We start from the raw sequence: 16,234 nt of genomic DNA, 5'->3' as shown, positions 1-16,234 counted from the left end.
ACGAGGAAAATATTGCCGGGCACGGGCCAGTGTGTAACAGCTGAAAGCGAGTTTTCTACAGGCAGCGTTTATTTGTTCTTTCCAGTGCAAGCGTTAAATGATTGAGCCTACTGTGTCTTAGCTCAATTCGCATGGCTTCGTTGGTTTGCGTGTGTGCGTCGGAGAAAGAATAACGAGCCAGTCCTCTTGCCCTACGAGCTGAGCGCCCGTCGTGTCCCTCGTCTAGCCTGCGGTTGTTGCAAGCCACCACCGTGCGATTCACAATTGTGTAACTCTTTTGAGCGACGCAAATGAATGCTAAGGTGAGATTAGCTAGTTAACTTTCGCTAGAACCGAGCTCACTGCGTTGTATTCAAACGGACGAGGGTGCGCGCGGTGGACACCGAGGCGCGTGCTGTTTTCATTGATGCTGTTGTTTGTGATACTTGTGTACAGGGTCACAGTGGGATTTCTTATTAGCGCGCTATAGGTGATAAGCAGTTGGTTCGATGCCTACGTGGCTCTTCTTGCAAGCCAATGCACTCCTTAGTTGACCAGAACAAGCGGAAAATAAAATAGAGGAGCAGAGCGGCGAAGTGTGCTTACTGAGACAGAAATATGCTTGCACAGTGCAGACTCACTTTCTCTCGTTATTTCTATACGACTGGCTCTTTCGTCATGCGTGCGTGTAGGTGATGCTGGGCGACCCTTGTTCGCGCCATATACTTAGATCGGTCAGGAAGCGGGCGCTGGACATGCGCTGTATTTAAAGAAAACAAAACTTTTTCGAGCGACGTATCCGTGCATGCCACACGCCGCGCGAGCTGGGGAAAAAGAGAGAGAGGGATGGGCGATTTGAGCGGTGCATCACGTATTTGTCGAACTCTTCGCCGCCAGAGGGAGCCGCCTGTCCTACATACGAACATTTGTCCTTGTGGCAGCTTATGTCCGGCGTATTACGCGCTGTAAGGCGGTTGCGTAATGGCATGGACGCGCCAAAGTGCACAAGACTACCTCTTGCCGCTGCATCCCTGGAATTTCGTGTATGTGCAAGCTGCTGTACAGAAAGATTCCGAATTCGAACCGGCTCCCTCACTCGTGGCACATGTATTGGCACGCGAAGGTAAGAGAAACTGACACACGCCGGCCGTCGTCATTGCACGGATTTCGCATTCGTGTTGCGCTTAATGAAAGCCAAGCTCGCGCCTATTATTTTACATTTGTCCCACGAAGCCGCCGGGAAATAGCAACGTGAGGTGATGGCCAAACAAGTCAACAAATGGGGAAGGAACAGTCAGAGAAAATGTACGGGCCCCTTGCTTTGAAGAAGCGTGGCACCATTGGTTTATTTCTTTTCGCTTGTCTATGTTTGGATTACTACTGCGAAGTCACTGGCATGTGCGTGCAAAGGGCATAGCCGAGGACCAAGCAAGGCGTACACAGTGATGTGTACGCCTCTCATGACAACAACGGGTTGTCATGAGAGAACTACTGCAGCCATGTAAACAAGGTTCTTGTTGCATGTGAGAAAGAAATGTCTGGTGGTGCTGTGACGTTCCTTTTTTCTTTTTTTTTTCCTTCCATAATGCTCGAGTACTGGCAGGTTAAGAGGTACAAAGTTTCATATCTCAACAATACAAAGCGGTACCGCGATCGTGTGAGCTGCACACAACTACTCACGGAAGTTTTGTCTAAAAATTTTTATCCCACCGAAAACGCCTGTAACGTCTACGAAGGTATTGTAAAAGCCATACTCACACATGACTGGTATATCTCATCGAGGCGTGTAAATTGTGTTCCCTTTATACATATCGCCTTGTGCAATTAACAGAATTTCCAAATCCAGTTCCATCGCTGTGTGACGGAGCCTTCAAGCGCACAGTGGAACTGTTTTTTCTCTCTTCCATTTCACAGTTTTCCACACTCACTGAGAAAATAAAAAAAAAAGAATATTAAGAAAGAGGCAGAGCTCGGCATCAGTTGAAAATTGCACTGTTGCAGGCGCGGCCTTTGAACATCTTCGTTTACACGCAATTAGGCGCACCAAATTCGGTGCATTAGTTGGCGAGGAAATACATTTCTCCCGGCGGCTGCCGAGCTGGAGCTTCGCTATAAGATGACAACAACGCCGTCGATCCTGTGGCGAAGTTGCGTGCGTGAATGAAATCGAAAAAGCTAGCTGACGAAATGTAGGCACTGTATAGAGCAAAGTGTTGCGTTTCATGAGTGTTTGTCAAAACATGGGTGTCCCTTGCAAGTGCGAAAACTGTGTGCCGAATGCGTGGCACGGGGAAGCCGCGCTTGGGATCGCGCCTGCGAAGCGTTGGTTGATGCTACCTTGACATATTGTTTAAGGACCCTTCATACACACGGAAGTACCGCTTGCCTGTCCATAGTTTTGAGGCCCCAATTAGTTGCCCATGTCTCCTAACGCGCGTTCAACACCTGTCAATATTGTATTCCAAATTCGCTCTTAGAGCGGAAGTACATCGTTTTCCCTGCAACTCTCAAGTGGTGCTGGTAGTCCGTACGTGAGTTTGTCGTTAATCTTGCGAGGCGCATGCGTTCTTCTATGCGTGGACGGCAAAGTGCGGTACTGGAGTGTCTGCACATGCGAGACGGTTTGCCTCCGAGTGCGGCCAAAACACGACGTTGTTGCCCCTCGAGAAGGCACCGTGGCGCGCACTTGTAGTTCGTGAAACGAGCATCAGCATGATCAAATCAAGGCAGTGGACAAGCAGTAATGTACCCTAAACCTGCCACCCATCTCCGTCGCGCGGAGATCGCGATAACAGCTCCGATGGCGTTGGGCGTGGAGCGCTAACCACTGTCGAGATCAGTGGTGTGGTCTCACACTCGGCACTGGCAATTCGCGACGCGCGGCGGTATAAGCGAGATTGTGGTGTTGGCTGAAACGGAAGAGAACAGCGCGGCATGCTGTCGTGTTTAAACTCAATTAAACCGCCTGCGAATGTGCTTTCCTTAGCCGCGAACAGGGCGGCCGCGCGAAAACGTGCCTCCTCCAGCATCCTGGCGAACGGCGGCGGCGTGCGCACCGCCCGAGACGGCTGCGCTGGCGCTGGCCAATCGGCGGGTGACTTGGAGAGGAGAAGAGTAGTGCGGCGAAGCACGACGCGCGCGGCGCAGGGGTCATTTTCACTCCGGCAGTCGACGACTTCGGACGCTCGCTCCGTTCGCCATGGCCAGGACCAAGCAAACCGCCCGTAAGAGCACCGGTGGGAAGGCTCCGCGTAAGCAGCTTGCTACCAAGGCTGCTCGCAAGAGTGCACCTGCCACAGGAGGGGTTAAGAAACCGCATCGCTACAGGCCTGGGACCGTGGCCCTTCGTGAAATTCGCCGCTACCAGAAGTCGACCGAACTTCTCATCCGCAAGCTGCCGTTCCAGCGCTTGGTGAGGGAAATCGCTCAGGATTTCAAGACCGACCTCCGATTCCAGAGTTCGGCTGTGATGGCCCTTCAGGAGGCCAGCGAGGCCTACCTGGTCGGTCTCTTCGAGGACACCAACCTGTGCGCCATCCACGCCAAGCGCGTTACCATCATGCCGAAGGACATCCAGCTGGCCCGGCGCATCCGTGGCGAGCGCGCCTAAGTTCGGCCGCTGTCTGCGCCGCAGCCTCGGTCGGTCAGGCAAGCAACACAAAACGGTCCTTCTCAGGACCACCTACATGTTTGCTTCGGCCACGGGAGCACGCGAGACCACGTACTCCAACCGTACCCTCTCGGTCTGTCTGTTCTGTTGTTGTTTTTTTATTATTAATATTTGTGCGTGTGTGTCTGTGGTGGGCTGCCGGTGCGAGGTGTTGCCTCGTTTGGTATGCATATGGTAAGTATTGCGCGCGCTCGAGCACGAACAAGAAGAGAGAGGAAAATAAAAAAAAGAAACAAAATGCGCGTTCGTTGCGAAACGGTTCGCGCATTCATGCGAAGAAGCCGCGCCCCAAAACGAAATTAACGCGGCCGATGTTGCGTGCAAGCTTTCGTGTATTGGAATGCCATGCGTGCGTTTGTTCACGTTCCTCATGCATACCTGCCTGGCTCATAAGTAAGTGCATGCTGGTTGCGGATATGGCCCATTTGTTGTTTGTTTTTAAGGGCCCATATCACAGTCCACTACGCGAATTGCAGTGAGGCTCGTGCCTGTGCGCCCCCGGACACCCTGAAGCTCGCTTTCTATCTACATTCGTGCACTGACATGCCAGCTAGCTAGCAGCAGCAGCAGCGTCAGTTCAAGAGTGGGCACGGTTGCGATAATTCAAACAGAGGGAAACGGGCGCAGAGAACGGGATTGCCAAGCAAAACCCTGCCGTCACACGCATTTCGGTGGTCCTGACAAGGACCGTTGGGTTGTGCGACGAGCGCGACTGTAGTCCGGCGGCTGGGAGCTCGCTTACGCCTTCTTCTCGGTCTTCTTTGGGAGAAGCACAGCTTGGATGTTGGGCAAGACGCCGCCCTGCGCGATCGTCACGCCGGAGAGCAGCTTGTTCAGCTCCTCGTCGTTGCGGATGGCGAGCTGCAGGTGGCGGGGGATGATCCTGGTCTTCTTGTTGTCACGAGCCGCGTTGCCAGCGAGCTCGAGCACTTCGGCAGCCAGGTACTCGAGGACGGCCGCGAGGTAGACGGGAGCGCCCGCTCCGACGCGCTCGGCGTAGTTTCCCTTGCGCAGGAGACGGTGGATACGGCCCACGGGGAACTGGAGACCCGCGCGGCTGGAACGCGTCTTGCTCTTGCCCTTCGCCTTGCCGCCTTTGCCGCGTCCGGACATGCTGGTGCTGTTGCTGAGACTGAGGACGAAACAACGACTTGCACAGTCGCGATCGGTGAGCGATTTGAGCCGTGCTCGTAGCGCCTTCGCCGCTCTCGCCGCCGCCGGTCCCAAAGGAAAGCGCGAGCGAGCACGAGGGAGAGGGAGAGAAGCCGCGCGGACCAATGGCGAGCGCGGCAATGCGAGGTCCCGTCAACACCACCCTCCCGCCATAAAAGCGCGGCGCACGCGACCGGTCGCGCGTATTCCGATCTCGTTTGTTCGGCTACTGACACTGCCGCGATGCCTCCCCAGCCCAGCGGTAAGGCCGTGAAGAAGGCCGGCAAGGCGCAGAAGAACGTGCGCGCCACCGACAAGAAGAAGAAGAAGCGCCGCAGGAAGGAGAGCTTCTCCATCTATATCTACAAGGTGCTGAAGCAGGTGCACCCGGACACTGGAGTCTCCAGCAAGGCCATGTCTATCATGAACAGCTTCGTGAACGACATCTTCGAGCGTATCGCCGCGGAGTCGTCCCGTCTGGCTCACTACAACAAGCGCTCGACCATCACGAGCCGGGAGATCCAGACGGCCGTGCGTCTGCTGTTGCCCGGTGAGCTGGCCAAACACGCCGTGTCCGAGGGCACCAAAGCCGTCACCAAGTACACCAGCTCCAAGTAGGCGACCGAGCGCTCGTCCGCGCAGCCAACACCCAACGGCTCTTCTCAGAGCCACCCAAGGTGTCTGCATTGGCATTGGGATGTAGCGAGAATCTCGACAATTCCGTCCGTTCCCTCTGTTTGACGCTTCCTCGTTTGCAAACGCCAGGCGCGCGCTGTTTGCGTTCTCGTTGTGACAGCGCGTGCGCTGAAAGATTTGTAGCAGAAACGCACAGAACGCCATGCGCTCAGCACAACAACACACACACAAAAAGGGACTCTCACGCGCCGATAGGGCCATTTTACTCCGCATTGGCTGCTTCAACACAGCGCAGCGGATGTCTCGCCATTCAGTTCCGTTTGCCAGAACTGCACTGCTGGCGTTGATGAAACTCTCGCACACGTACTTCTCGACTGCGCCGCATATATCTCAGCTCGTGAAATCCTAATCGACGCCCAGGACTCCCCATAGCCCGTCCCGAGGACTTTCTGTTTCCTAGGGGTCTTGCGGGTTTACTCAAAAGAGCCTTCCCAGCTCTCATTGATTTCTTTGAGTCGTCGAACCTTACCACGCGGCCATCGGCGCCGTTTCACGCTTCTTTTCTTCACGGCCTTACGCTCGTCCTCTCCCGTATTTGTTTCTCTTCACTCCTTTATTCGCCTTACCCTCCCCCGTGCAGTACTGTTGAGGTGACCTCCTAAGCGAGAGACTGTTGCGGTACTGCACTCTTCTCTTCTTTTACCAGTTCAACGTCACTTACTACTACTTCTTGTTTACAAACACGCGGCGCGCGCTGTCGGACAGCGCGTGTGCTACAACTTTTGTAGCAGAGCCGCACAGGAAGCCATGGGCTCAGCACAACAACACGCACAAAGCAAGTATGGGATGGGGCGCGTGAGGCGACTCTGCGCGAGCGGCCACGTTCGCCTGCACTAATTACCACGGCGCGTGTTTCACACACCTAGGACGATGAGGCGGTCGTTGCTGCACATTTACTTAATTCTGGTGTAGCGTAACTTTTAAAAGCAGGCAGCCCTCATCCCTCTTTTGTTTTTTTCACGCTTTATGTCTTCTCTTGTTTCGACGCGCTTTTAAAAGCGGGTCCTGAGGTGTGCCTTCATGGCTGCTAGAATGCCCTCTCGGCGGCCGCCCGCACGTAGGCAGCAGTGCTCCGGACTGAAATTCAGAGCCGCGCCATGCCAGTGCCGCATCGCTGTAGCAGTGGCTGGCGAGCGGAAATGGGTTAGCACGTTCACGAAGCAGCAGTGCGTAAGGGATATTTTACACTGTTATTACAAATGTATGTGTGAGTGGCTTTAAAAGGGGGAAAAGGAAGAGATAAGTACAGCGCTGTTACTGCCTCTCGTGCGAGGGCACCTTCACGGCGCTGTACGGGTGAGGGGAAAGGGATAAGAAAGGGTAGTGAAGAAAACAGAGTATAAAAGTGAATTATTACAAATGTAAGCTCTCCGCACACTTACATAGCTAGCGGTTTCGCGCGCGCCCTGCGTATAGCTGCCTTCGTACGGGGCGACGGGAGAGGGAGGAGGTCGGAGCGCCGTCAACAATGCCCTCTCTCTCTTCCGTCCCCTAGAATGCTGAATTGGGCTCGCGCGCGCGTCTTACGCTGGTTTCGGTGACGTTATCTGCGAGGCTACGTAAGCTATCGCGACGAAATTTGACGGTCGTGTAGGCACCAGTGAGCGGTGCCGGCGTGCGAAATTTGAAACGCCTGAGGCGAAGAGAGCATGAACGCGCCCTGTTTTGCGACTAGTGATCAAGGGAACGATGTTGGCGTGGCTGAGTTTGAAGTTGTGCGCACGGTGTGCTTTGCGGCAATGACCAGAGTGCACTTGCAAGCGTATCCGAGCTACCGGTGAACAGAACGAGTAATCATAATTACGAGAACACAATAAACTTGTTCCTGGGGCGCGACACGAGCAGTGAGTGCGTGCAGCATAGGACAATAACGTTGTTGACACGTTCATTTATTTATTTTTTTTTTTTCTCTTGGCGCGTCGAGCAAAAGAAGAAGTGAGGCGGGTTGAACATCAGCAGTCAGAGGTGCCAAAGAGAAACAACATGAGAAAAAAAAAAAAAAAAAGTAAGCTCCGCGATTGTGTTACGAAGCCACTTGTCTCGAACTCAGTGCGTGGCCTAAGAAGGGCTCAGTGCAGCCACCCGCGACTCACTCGCGAAGAGAGGCCGCGCTGCCCGTGAGCCAATCGGCGCGCGTTTCGCCTCCTCGCCCTCTTTTTTGCGGCGCGGCTTCCTCGCTCGGTCGCGGCGCAGGGACTCGGCATTCGCTCTCCTGACTCGCTTCGAAGCAGCAGCAACAGCCGAGATGTCTGGACGTGGCAAGGGCGGCAAGGGGCTCGGCAAGGGTGGCGCGAAGCGTCATCGTAAGGTGTTGCGTGACAACATCCAAGGCATCACCAAGCCTGCCATCCGTCGCCTCGCTCGCCGTGGTGGTGTCAAGCGTATCTCTGGCCTGATCTACGAGGAGACACGCGGTGTGCTCAAGGTGTTCCTCGAGAACGTGATCCGGGACGCCGTCACCTACACTGAGCACGCCAAGCGCAAGACCGTGACCGCCATGGACGTGGTGTATGCCCTCAAGCGTCAGGGCCGCACCCTCTACGGTTTCGGAGGCTAAGCAGCACGCGTGCGCGCCGTCGTCTGCAAGCAGCGCATCAGCTCCTCTGAAGAACCCAACAGCCCTCTTCAGGGCTACCCACCTGGTGCTTCGGCAGTGACGCGCAGGATTTGCGATCTCCTGCTCCGTTAGCCCTCTTTTGCATGCCATTATCTCGCATTCGGCCGCACGAGACGCGCGGTGAACTTGGGTCAGGTGAGCGAGCGCAACCGCATGTATTTGCAAGGCGTGGTAGCATTGCTTTTCGCCCTCGCAAGGCGAGCTTTGCTCGATTGCATTTGCGCTCGCCACTGTGTGCTGTGTTGCTCCCATTTCAGTCGCCGTCAGTCTGTCCGAGTTGCGACGTGGCGGTCGTTCGTGCAGCTCAGTTGTCGCCTTTGGTTGGACCCTGGTAGAGGCAACCAGAGTGGAATGATGATTAAAAGCAAGAGGTAATCATAAGCTCGTCGATGCGCATTTTGTCGCTTTGAAGTGGCTCGCTTCCTCTACTCCCTTGGAGAAGAGTACGAGCCGCGCGGCAGCGGGCGCATTTCAGTTAGGTAAGTTTTATATTTGACAAAGATAGCTCATGTGGGTACGCAACAAAGCAAAGCACGAGGAAAATATTGCCGGGCACGGGCCAGTGTGTAACAGCTGAAAGCGAGTTTTCTACAGGCAGCGTTTATTTGTTCTTTCCAGTGCAAGCGTTAAATGATTGAGCCTACTGTGTCTTAGCTCAATTCGCATGGCTTCGTTGGTTTGCGTGTGTGCGTCGGAGAAAGAATAACGAGCCAGTCCTCTTGCCCTACGAGCTGAGCGCCCGTCGTGTCCCTCGTCTAGCCTGCGGTTGTTGCAAGCCACCACCGTGCGATTCACAATTGTGTAACTCTTTTGAGCGACGCAAATGAATGCTAAGGTGAGATTAGCTAGTTAACTTTCGCTAGAACCGAGCTCACTGCGTTGTATTCAAACGGACGAGGGTGCGCGCGGTGGACACCGAGGCGCGTGCTGTTTTCATTGATGCTGTTGTTTGTGATACTTGTGTACAGGGTCACAGTGGGATTTCTTATTAGCGCGCTATAGGTGATAAGCAGTTGGTTCGATGCCTACGTGGCTCTTCTTGCAAGCCAATGCACTCCTTAGTTGACCAGAACAAGCGGAAAATAAAATAGAGGAGCAGAGCGGCGAAGTGTGCTTACTGAGACAGAAATATGCTTGCACAGTGCAGACTCACTTTCTCTCGTTATTTCTATACGACTGGCTCTTTCGTCATGCGTGCGTGTAGGTGATGCTGGGCGACCCTTGTTCGCGCCATATACTTAGATCGGTCAGGAAGCGGGCGCTGGACATGCGCTGTATTTAAAGAAAACAAAACTTTTTCGAGCGACGTATCCGTGCATGCCACACGCCGCGCGAGCTGGGGAAAAAGAGAGAGAGGGATGGGCGATTTGAGCGGTGCATCACGTATTTGTCGAACTCTTCGCCGCCAGAGGGAGCCGCCTGTCCTACATACGAACATTTGTCCTTGTGGCAGCTTATGTCCGGCGTATTACGCGCTGTAAGGCGGTTGCGTAATGGCATGGACGCGCCAAAGTGCACAAGACTACCTCTTGCCGCTGCATCCCTGGAATTTCGTGTATGTGCAAGCTGCTGTACAGAAAGATTCCGAATTCGAACCGGCTCCCTCACTCGTGGCACATGTATTGGCACGCGAAGGTAAGAGAAACTGACACACGCCGGCCGTCGTCATTGCACGGATTTCGCATTCGTGTTGCGCTTAATGAAAGCCAAGCTCGCGCCTATTATTTTACATTTGTCCCACGAAGCCGCCGGGAAATAGCAACGTGAGGTGATGGCCAAACAAGTCAACAAATGGGGAAGGAACAGTCAGAGAAAATGTACGGGCCCCTTGCTTTGAAGAAGCGTGGCACCATTGGTTTATTTCTTTTCGCTTGTCTATGTTTGGATTACTACTGCGAAGTCACTGGCATGTGCGTGCAAAGGGCATAGCCGAGGACCAAGCAAGGCGTACACAGTGATGTGTACGCCTCTCATGACAACAACGGGTTGTCATGAGAGAACTACTGCAGCCATGTAAACAAGGTTCTTGTTGCATGTGAGAAAGAAATGTCTGGTGGTGCTGTGACGTTCCTTTTTTCTTTTTTTTTTTCCTTCCATAATGCTCGAGTACTGGCAGGTTAAGAGGTACAAAGTTTCATATCTCAACAATACAAAGCGGTACCGCGATCGTGTGAGCTGCACACAACTACTCACGGAAGTTTTGTCTAAAAATTTTTATCCCACCGAAAACGCCTGTAACGTCTACGAAGGTATTGTAAAAGCCATACTCACACATGACTGGTATATCTCATCGAGGCGTGTAAATTGTGTTCCCTTTATACATATCGCCTTGTGCAATTAACAGAATTTCCAAATCCAGTTCCATCGCTGTGTGACGGAGCCTTCAAGCGCACAGTGGAACTGTTTTTTCTCTCTTCCATTTCACAGTTTTCCACACTCACTGAGAAAATAAAAAAAAAAGAATATTAAGAAAGAGGCAGAGCTCGGCATCAGTTGAAAATTGCACTGTTGCAGGCGCGGCCTTTGAACATCTTCGTTTACACGCAATTAGGCGCACCAAATTCGGTGCATTAGTTGGCGAGGAAATACATTTCTCCCGGCGGCTGCCGAGCTGGAGCTTCGCTATAAGATGACAACAACGCCGTCGATCCTGTGGCGAAGTTGCGTGCGTGAATGAAATCGAAAAAGCTAGCTGACGAAATGTAGGCACTGTATAGAGCAAAGTGTTGCGTTTCATGAGTGTTTGTCAAAACATGGGTGTCCCTTGCAAGTGCGAAAACTGTGTGCCGAATGCGTGGCACGGGGAAGCCGCGCTTGGGATCGCGCCTGCGAAGCGTTGGTTGATGCTACCTTGACATATTGTTTAAGGACCCTTCATACACACGGAAGTACCGCTTGCCTGTCCATAGTTTTGAGGCCCCAATTAGTTGCCCATGTCTCCTAACGCGCGTTCAACACCTGTCAATATTGTATTCCAAATTCGCTCTTAGAGCGGAAGTACATCGTTTTCCCTGCAACTCTCAAGTGGTGCTGGTAGTCCGTACGTGAGTTTGTCGTTAATCTTGCGAGGCGCATGCGTTCTTCTATGCGTGGACGGCAAAGTGCGGTACTGGAGTGTCTGCACATGCGAGACGGTTTGCCTCCGAGTGCGGCCAAAACACGACGTTGTTGCCCCTCGAGAAGGCACCGTGGCGCGCACTTGTAGTTCGTGAAACGAGCATCAGCATGATCAAATCAAGGCAGTGGACAAGCAGTAATGTACCCTAAACCTGCCACCCATCTCCGTCGCGCGGAGATCGCGATAACAGCTCCGATGGCGTTGGGCGTGGAGCGCTAACCACTGTCGAGATCAGTGGTGTGGTCTCACACTCGGCACTGGCAATTCGCGACGCGCGGCGGTATAAGCGAGATTGTGGTGTTGGCTGAAACGGAAGAGAACAGCGCGGCATGCTGTCGTGTTTAAACTCAATTAAACCGCCTGCGAATGTGCTTTCCTTAGCCGCGAACAGGGCGGCCGCGCGAAAACGTGCCTCCTCCAGCATCCTGGCGAACGGCGGCGGCGTGCGCACCGCCCGAGACGGCTGCGCTGGCGCTGGCCAATCGGCGGGTGACTTGGAGAGGAGAAGAGTAGTGCGGCGAAGCACGACGCGCGCGGCGCAGGGGTCATTTTCACTCCGGCAGTCGACGACTTCGGACGCTCGCTCCGTTCGCCATGGCCAGGACCAAGCAAACCGCCCGTAAGAGCACCGGTGGGAAGGCTCCGCGTAAGCAGCTTGCTACCAAGGCTGCTCGCAAGAGTGCACCTGCCACAGGAGGGGTTAAGAAACCGCATCGCTACAGGCCTGGGACCGTGGCCCTTCGTGAAATTCGCCGCTACCAGAAGTCGACCGAACTTCTCATCCGCAAGCTGCCGTTCCAGCGCTTGGTGAGGGAAATCGCTCAGGATTTCAAGACCGACCTCCGATTCCAGAGTTCGGCTGTGATGGCCCTTCAGGAGGCCAGCGAGGCCTACCTGGTCGGTCTCTTCGAGGACACCAACCTGTGCGCCATCCACGCCAAGCGCGTTACCATCATGCCGAAGGACATCCAGCTGGCCCGGCGCATCCGTGGCGAGCGCGCCTAAGTTCGGCCGCTGTCTGCGCCGCAGCCTCGGTCGGTCAGGCAAGCAACACAAAACGGTCCTTCTCAGGACCACCTACATGTTTGCTTCGGCCACGGGAGCACGCGAGACCACGTACTCCAACCGTACCCTCTCGGTCTGTCTGTTCTGTTGTTGTTTTTTTATTATTAATATTTGTGCGTGTGTGTCTGTGGTGGGCTGCCGGTGCGAGGTGTTGCCTCGTTTGGTATGCATATGGTAAGTATTGCGCGCGCTCGAGCACGAACAAGAAGAGAGAGGAAAATAAAAAAAAGAAACAAAATGCGCGTTCGTTGCGAAACGGTTCGCGCATTCATGCGAAGAAGCCGCGCCCCAAAACGAAATTAACGCGGCCGATGTTGCGTGCAAGCTTTCGTGTATTGGAATGCCATGCGTGCGTTTGTTCACGTTCCTCATGCATACCTGCCTGGCTCATAAGTAAGTGCATGCTGGTTGCGGATATGGCCCATTTGTTGTTTGTTTTTAAGGGCCCATATCACAGTCCACTACGCGAATTGCAGTGAGGCTCGTGCCTGTGCGCCCCCGGACACCCTGAAGCTCGCTTTCTATCTACATTCGTGCACTGACATGCCAGCTAGCTAGCAGCAGCAGCAGCGTCAGTTCAAGAGTGGGCACGGTTGCGATAATTCAAACAGAGGGAAACGGGCGCAGAGAACGGGATTGCCAAGCAAAACCCTGCCGTCACACGCATTTCGGTGGTCCTGACAAGGACCGTTGGGTTGTGCGACGAGCGCGACTGTAGTCCGGCGGCTGGGAGCTCGCTTACGCCTTCTTCTCGGTCTTCTTTGGGAGAAGCACAGCTTGGATGTTGGGCAAGACGCCGCCCTGCGCGATCGTCACGCCGGAGAGCAGCTTGTTCAGCTCCTCGTCGTTGCGGATGGCGAGCTGCAGGTGGCGGGGGATGATCCTGGTCTTCTTGTTGTCACGAGCCGCGTTGCCAGCGAGCTCGAGCACTTCGGCAGCCAGGTACTCGAGGACGGCCGCGAGGTAGACGGGAGCGCCCGCTCCGACGCGCTCGGCGTAGTTTCCCTTGCGCAGGAGACGGTGGATACGGCCCACGGGGAACTGGAGACCCGCGCGGCTGGAACGCGTCTTGCTCTTGCCCTTCGCCTTGCCGCCTTTGCCGCGTCCGGACATGCTGGTGCTGTTGCTGAGACTGAGGACGAAACAACGACTTGCACAGTCGCGATCGGTGAGCGATTTGAGCCGTGCTCGTAGCGCCTTCGCCGCTCTCGCCGCCGCCGGTCCCAAAGGAAAGCGCGAGCGAGCACGAGGGAGAGGGAGAGAAGCCGCGCGGACCAATGGCGAGCGCGGCAATGCGAGGTCCCGTCAACACCACCCTCCCGCCATAAAAGCGCGGCGCACGCGACCGGTCGCGGAGTTCCTTCTGCGCCTCGGACCTGTTCGAACGTCTCCGATCGAACTCACCAACCAACCTCCATGCCGCCCGTGTGCTGCACCTACGACCGCGCTTTCGAGCGTAGCCCTTTTTAGGGCTCCCAAGGGTGCACACGCAGTCGGAGGTACCTTCGTCCAGGGCTTCTTTCCACTGCACTGAGGATGTCCGTCTCCGACAACCCAGTGCAGGGGCCACGCGGCCCCACCTCAGCGCACTCGCCGGCGCTCAAACTGCTTCTTGCGGAAGCGAGACGGCAGTTTTGCGCCACCGCCGAGAACGAGGAGCAGCCTGTCGAGGCTGCAGCCCCATCCCCGAGGTTCCTACGCTCGGGAACCTGCAGGGACACTGCCCCAGTCGCAACACAGCGTCGTCGACGCGGCCGTGCTGCCCCGCACAACGACGACGACGGCGGAGACAACACCGGCAGCGAGAGCGACGACGACACCGCCAGCTCGCGCCGCTCTAGCAGCTGCCCGCCTTCCTGCTCCTACTCGTCAACCAGCGAGAGCAGCAGCGAGGACAGCCAGCTGACACTGGCCACGGACTCGGCGAGCAGCCGTTCCCCGTCACCCAGCGCCCAAGAAGAAAGGGTCGGCGCCCCCGCTACTGCTGAACCAACTGAGGAAGCCGTGCCTAATCGTACGCCGCACGAGCCCCCGGAACCGGAAGGCGCCCACGCCGAGACCGAGGCGAGCGCGCGCGCGGCGGAGAGCGATGCTCCCGAGAGCGTCTCCACGGCGCATGCGCCACCCTGCGACGTCACGGCGCACACGCAAGGCGATGCCCCGCCTCCACCCGCGGACCCTCTCCTCCCCGGCGCGAAGCAGCCGGGTAGGAAAAAAAACAGCCGGCGTAAGCGCCGGAACGTGCGGCCGGTGACCATCACCACCGTCGCTAAAACCGGCGTACGTTCAAGCGCCCCTCCTGCGGCACAAGACACCGCATCGACCAGTGAAGGACGACAAACCGTCCTTTACAGACCGCTCGGGAGGAAGGCCCATTTCCTTGCGGCATCACGCGATGCAATTGCCGCATTCCTGGCCGGTGTTTCGGGGACACATCGAGTCCGGCCGAACTTGCGACGGAACGTCGTGGCCGTCGACGCGCTGCCAGGCACGGACCTGTCTGCGCTGCTCGCCGTTCGGGTGATTTGCGACGTGCCCGTCAAGGCGAAGGCACTTATCGCCGACTCTTGCACGGGCACGCTCTTCAACGTGGACCCGGCGATCGATGGGCCTTCCATCCTTGAGGGTATCGAGAGCCGGGTGCCCGTACTCGCCGTCACCCGAAGCGGCGATGTCGCAACACTGCGATTCACAGGCAGAGACGTGCCGGAGGAGGTGCACCTGTTCAGGCAGCGCCGCATCGTGCGCCCGCAGCTACCGCGGCCGTTGCAGTGCGGTCGATGCGGCCTCTTCGGGCACGCCACAGCGACTTGCTCTCGCGACCCGCGCTGTCTCCAGTGCGCGGGGTCGCACGCGACGACCGCCTGTACCTCAAAGCGGACCCGATGCATCAACTGCCGAGGCCCGCACGAGTCGACAGAGCCACGCTGCCCCAACTGGCAGCTCGAGCGGCGGGTGGCGAGCATACTCGCGAGAACCGTTCCGCGCATCACGCGCAAACAAGCCCTGGTTCTCGCGAGGAGCAATGCCCCTGCCGCGCGGAATCAGCAGCCGGCCACCACCACAGCACAGCGCGCGCCCGAGCCACGATCATCGCCGTTGGTTCAGCCGGGCCGATCATTCCGTGACGTGCTGGCCGGCAACACAGCGCCGCAGCCAGCCGCCGAGAGCAGCTCTGCCCAGCCCCGCAGCACGACAACACCCGATGCACGTGACCTCGTCATAACGACGCTCGCGTCGGCATTGCGTGCACTTTTGGAATCGGTACCTGCCGACTCCCCAGCGCGCCACATGTGTGTGGCAGCACTGGAAATGCATGACGCCCTGATCCAGCATGGCTAGCACACCAGTGGGGCAACGGCCGCGCATTGTTCAATGGAATGTTCGTTCAATGCGCCGCCGACATCCAGAGCTGGCGGATGGGGCTCTTTCGGACGGATGCGACGTGCTTGCTTTGCAAGAAACCCACGTCCGCCCGGGAGAGCTCAATCTGCCGGGCTTCGTCAGCTACCACAGTGCTGCTGGCTGCGAACAGGCGTCATGCACGGCCATTCCGTGTACCGATTCCACTCATCCGGCTGGGCGATCTCGCGCGTCACTTTACGTACGCGCTGGGCTCCCTCAAGCCGTGGTGAGTGTGGACGATTTGCCGTGCACGGGCGTCGAGTGCGTGGCGGTGACCGTGCGAATCGGAACAACCGACACGTGCGTCGCGAGTGTTTACGCGTGCTGCGGCGGCCGCTGGGACAAGGAGGTGGTCGTCCGGCTGTCACAGCGTGTGCGCGGAGACCTTGTGATGTGCGGTGACTTCAACTCGCACAACACTGCGTGGGGTTCGCGCCACACCGACAGCAGTGGCCGGGACCTACTTGACGCCATCCAGCAGGCGGGTCTGCTGATAGCCAACACAGGCGTTATCACCTTCGCCCGTCGTGGC

General features: G+C 56.3%; 1 protein-coding gene across 1 annotated transcript; it reads left to right on the top strand.

Annotated features, from left to right (window-relative positions):
• Window positions 1–13,833: 13,833 nt before the first annotated feature.
• On the top strand, window positions 13,834–15,639 carry LOC139053952 (DNA translocase FtsK 1-like). The gene has a single exon (XM_070530573.1). The coding sequence runs from the start codon at window positions 13,834–13,836 to the stop codon at window positions 15,637–15,639; it is 1,806 nt and encodes a 601-aa protein (XP_070386674.1).
• Window positions 15,640–16,234: the final 595 nt, after the last annotated feature.

Source organism: Dermacentor albipictus, unplaced genomic scaffold (genome assembly GCF_038994185.2).
Source record: "Dermacentor albipictus isolate Rhodes 1998 colony unplaced genomic scaffold, USDA_Dalb.pri_finalv2 scaffold_415, whole genome shotgun sequence".
Lineage (NCBI taxonomy): Eukaryota > Metazoa > Arthropoda > Arachnida > Ixodida > Ixodidae > Dermacentor > Dermacentor albipictus.
The sequence above is the reverse complement of the archived record's forward strand: the minus strand, read 5'-3'. Positions and strand labels throughout refer to the sequence as shown.

Excerpts from the sequence above, each read along its gene's own strand:
- LOC139053952 (XM_070530573.1), top strand. The coding sequence starts at position 13,834 with ATGTCCGTCTCCGACAACCCAGTGCAGGGGCCACGCGGCCCCACCTCA.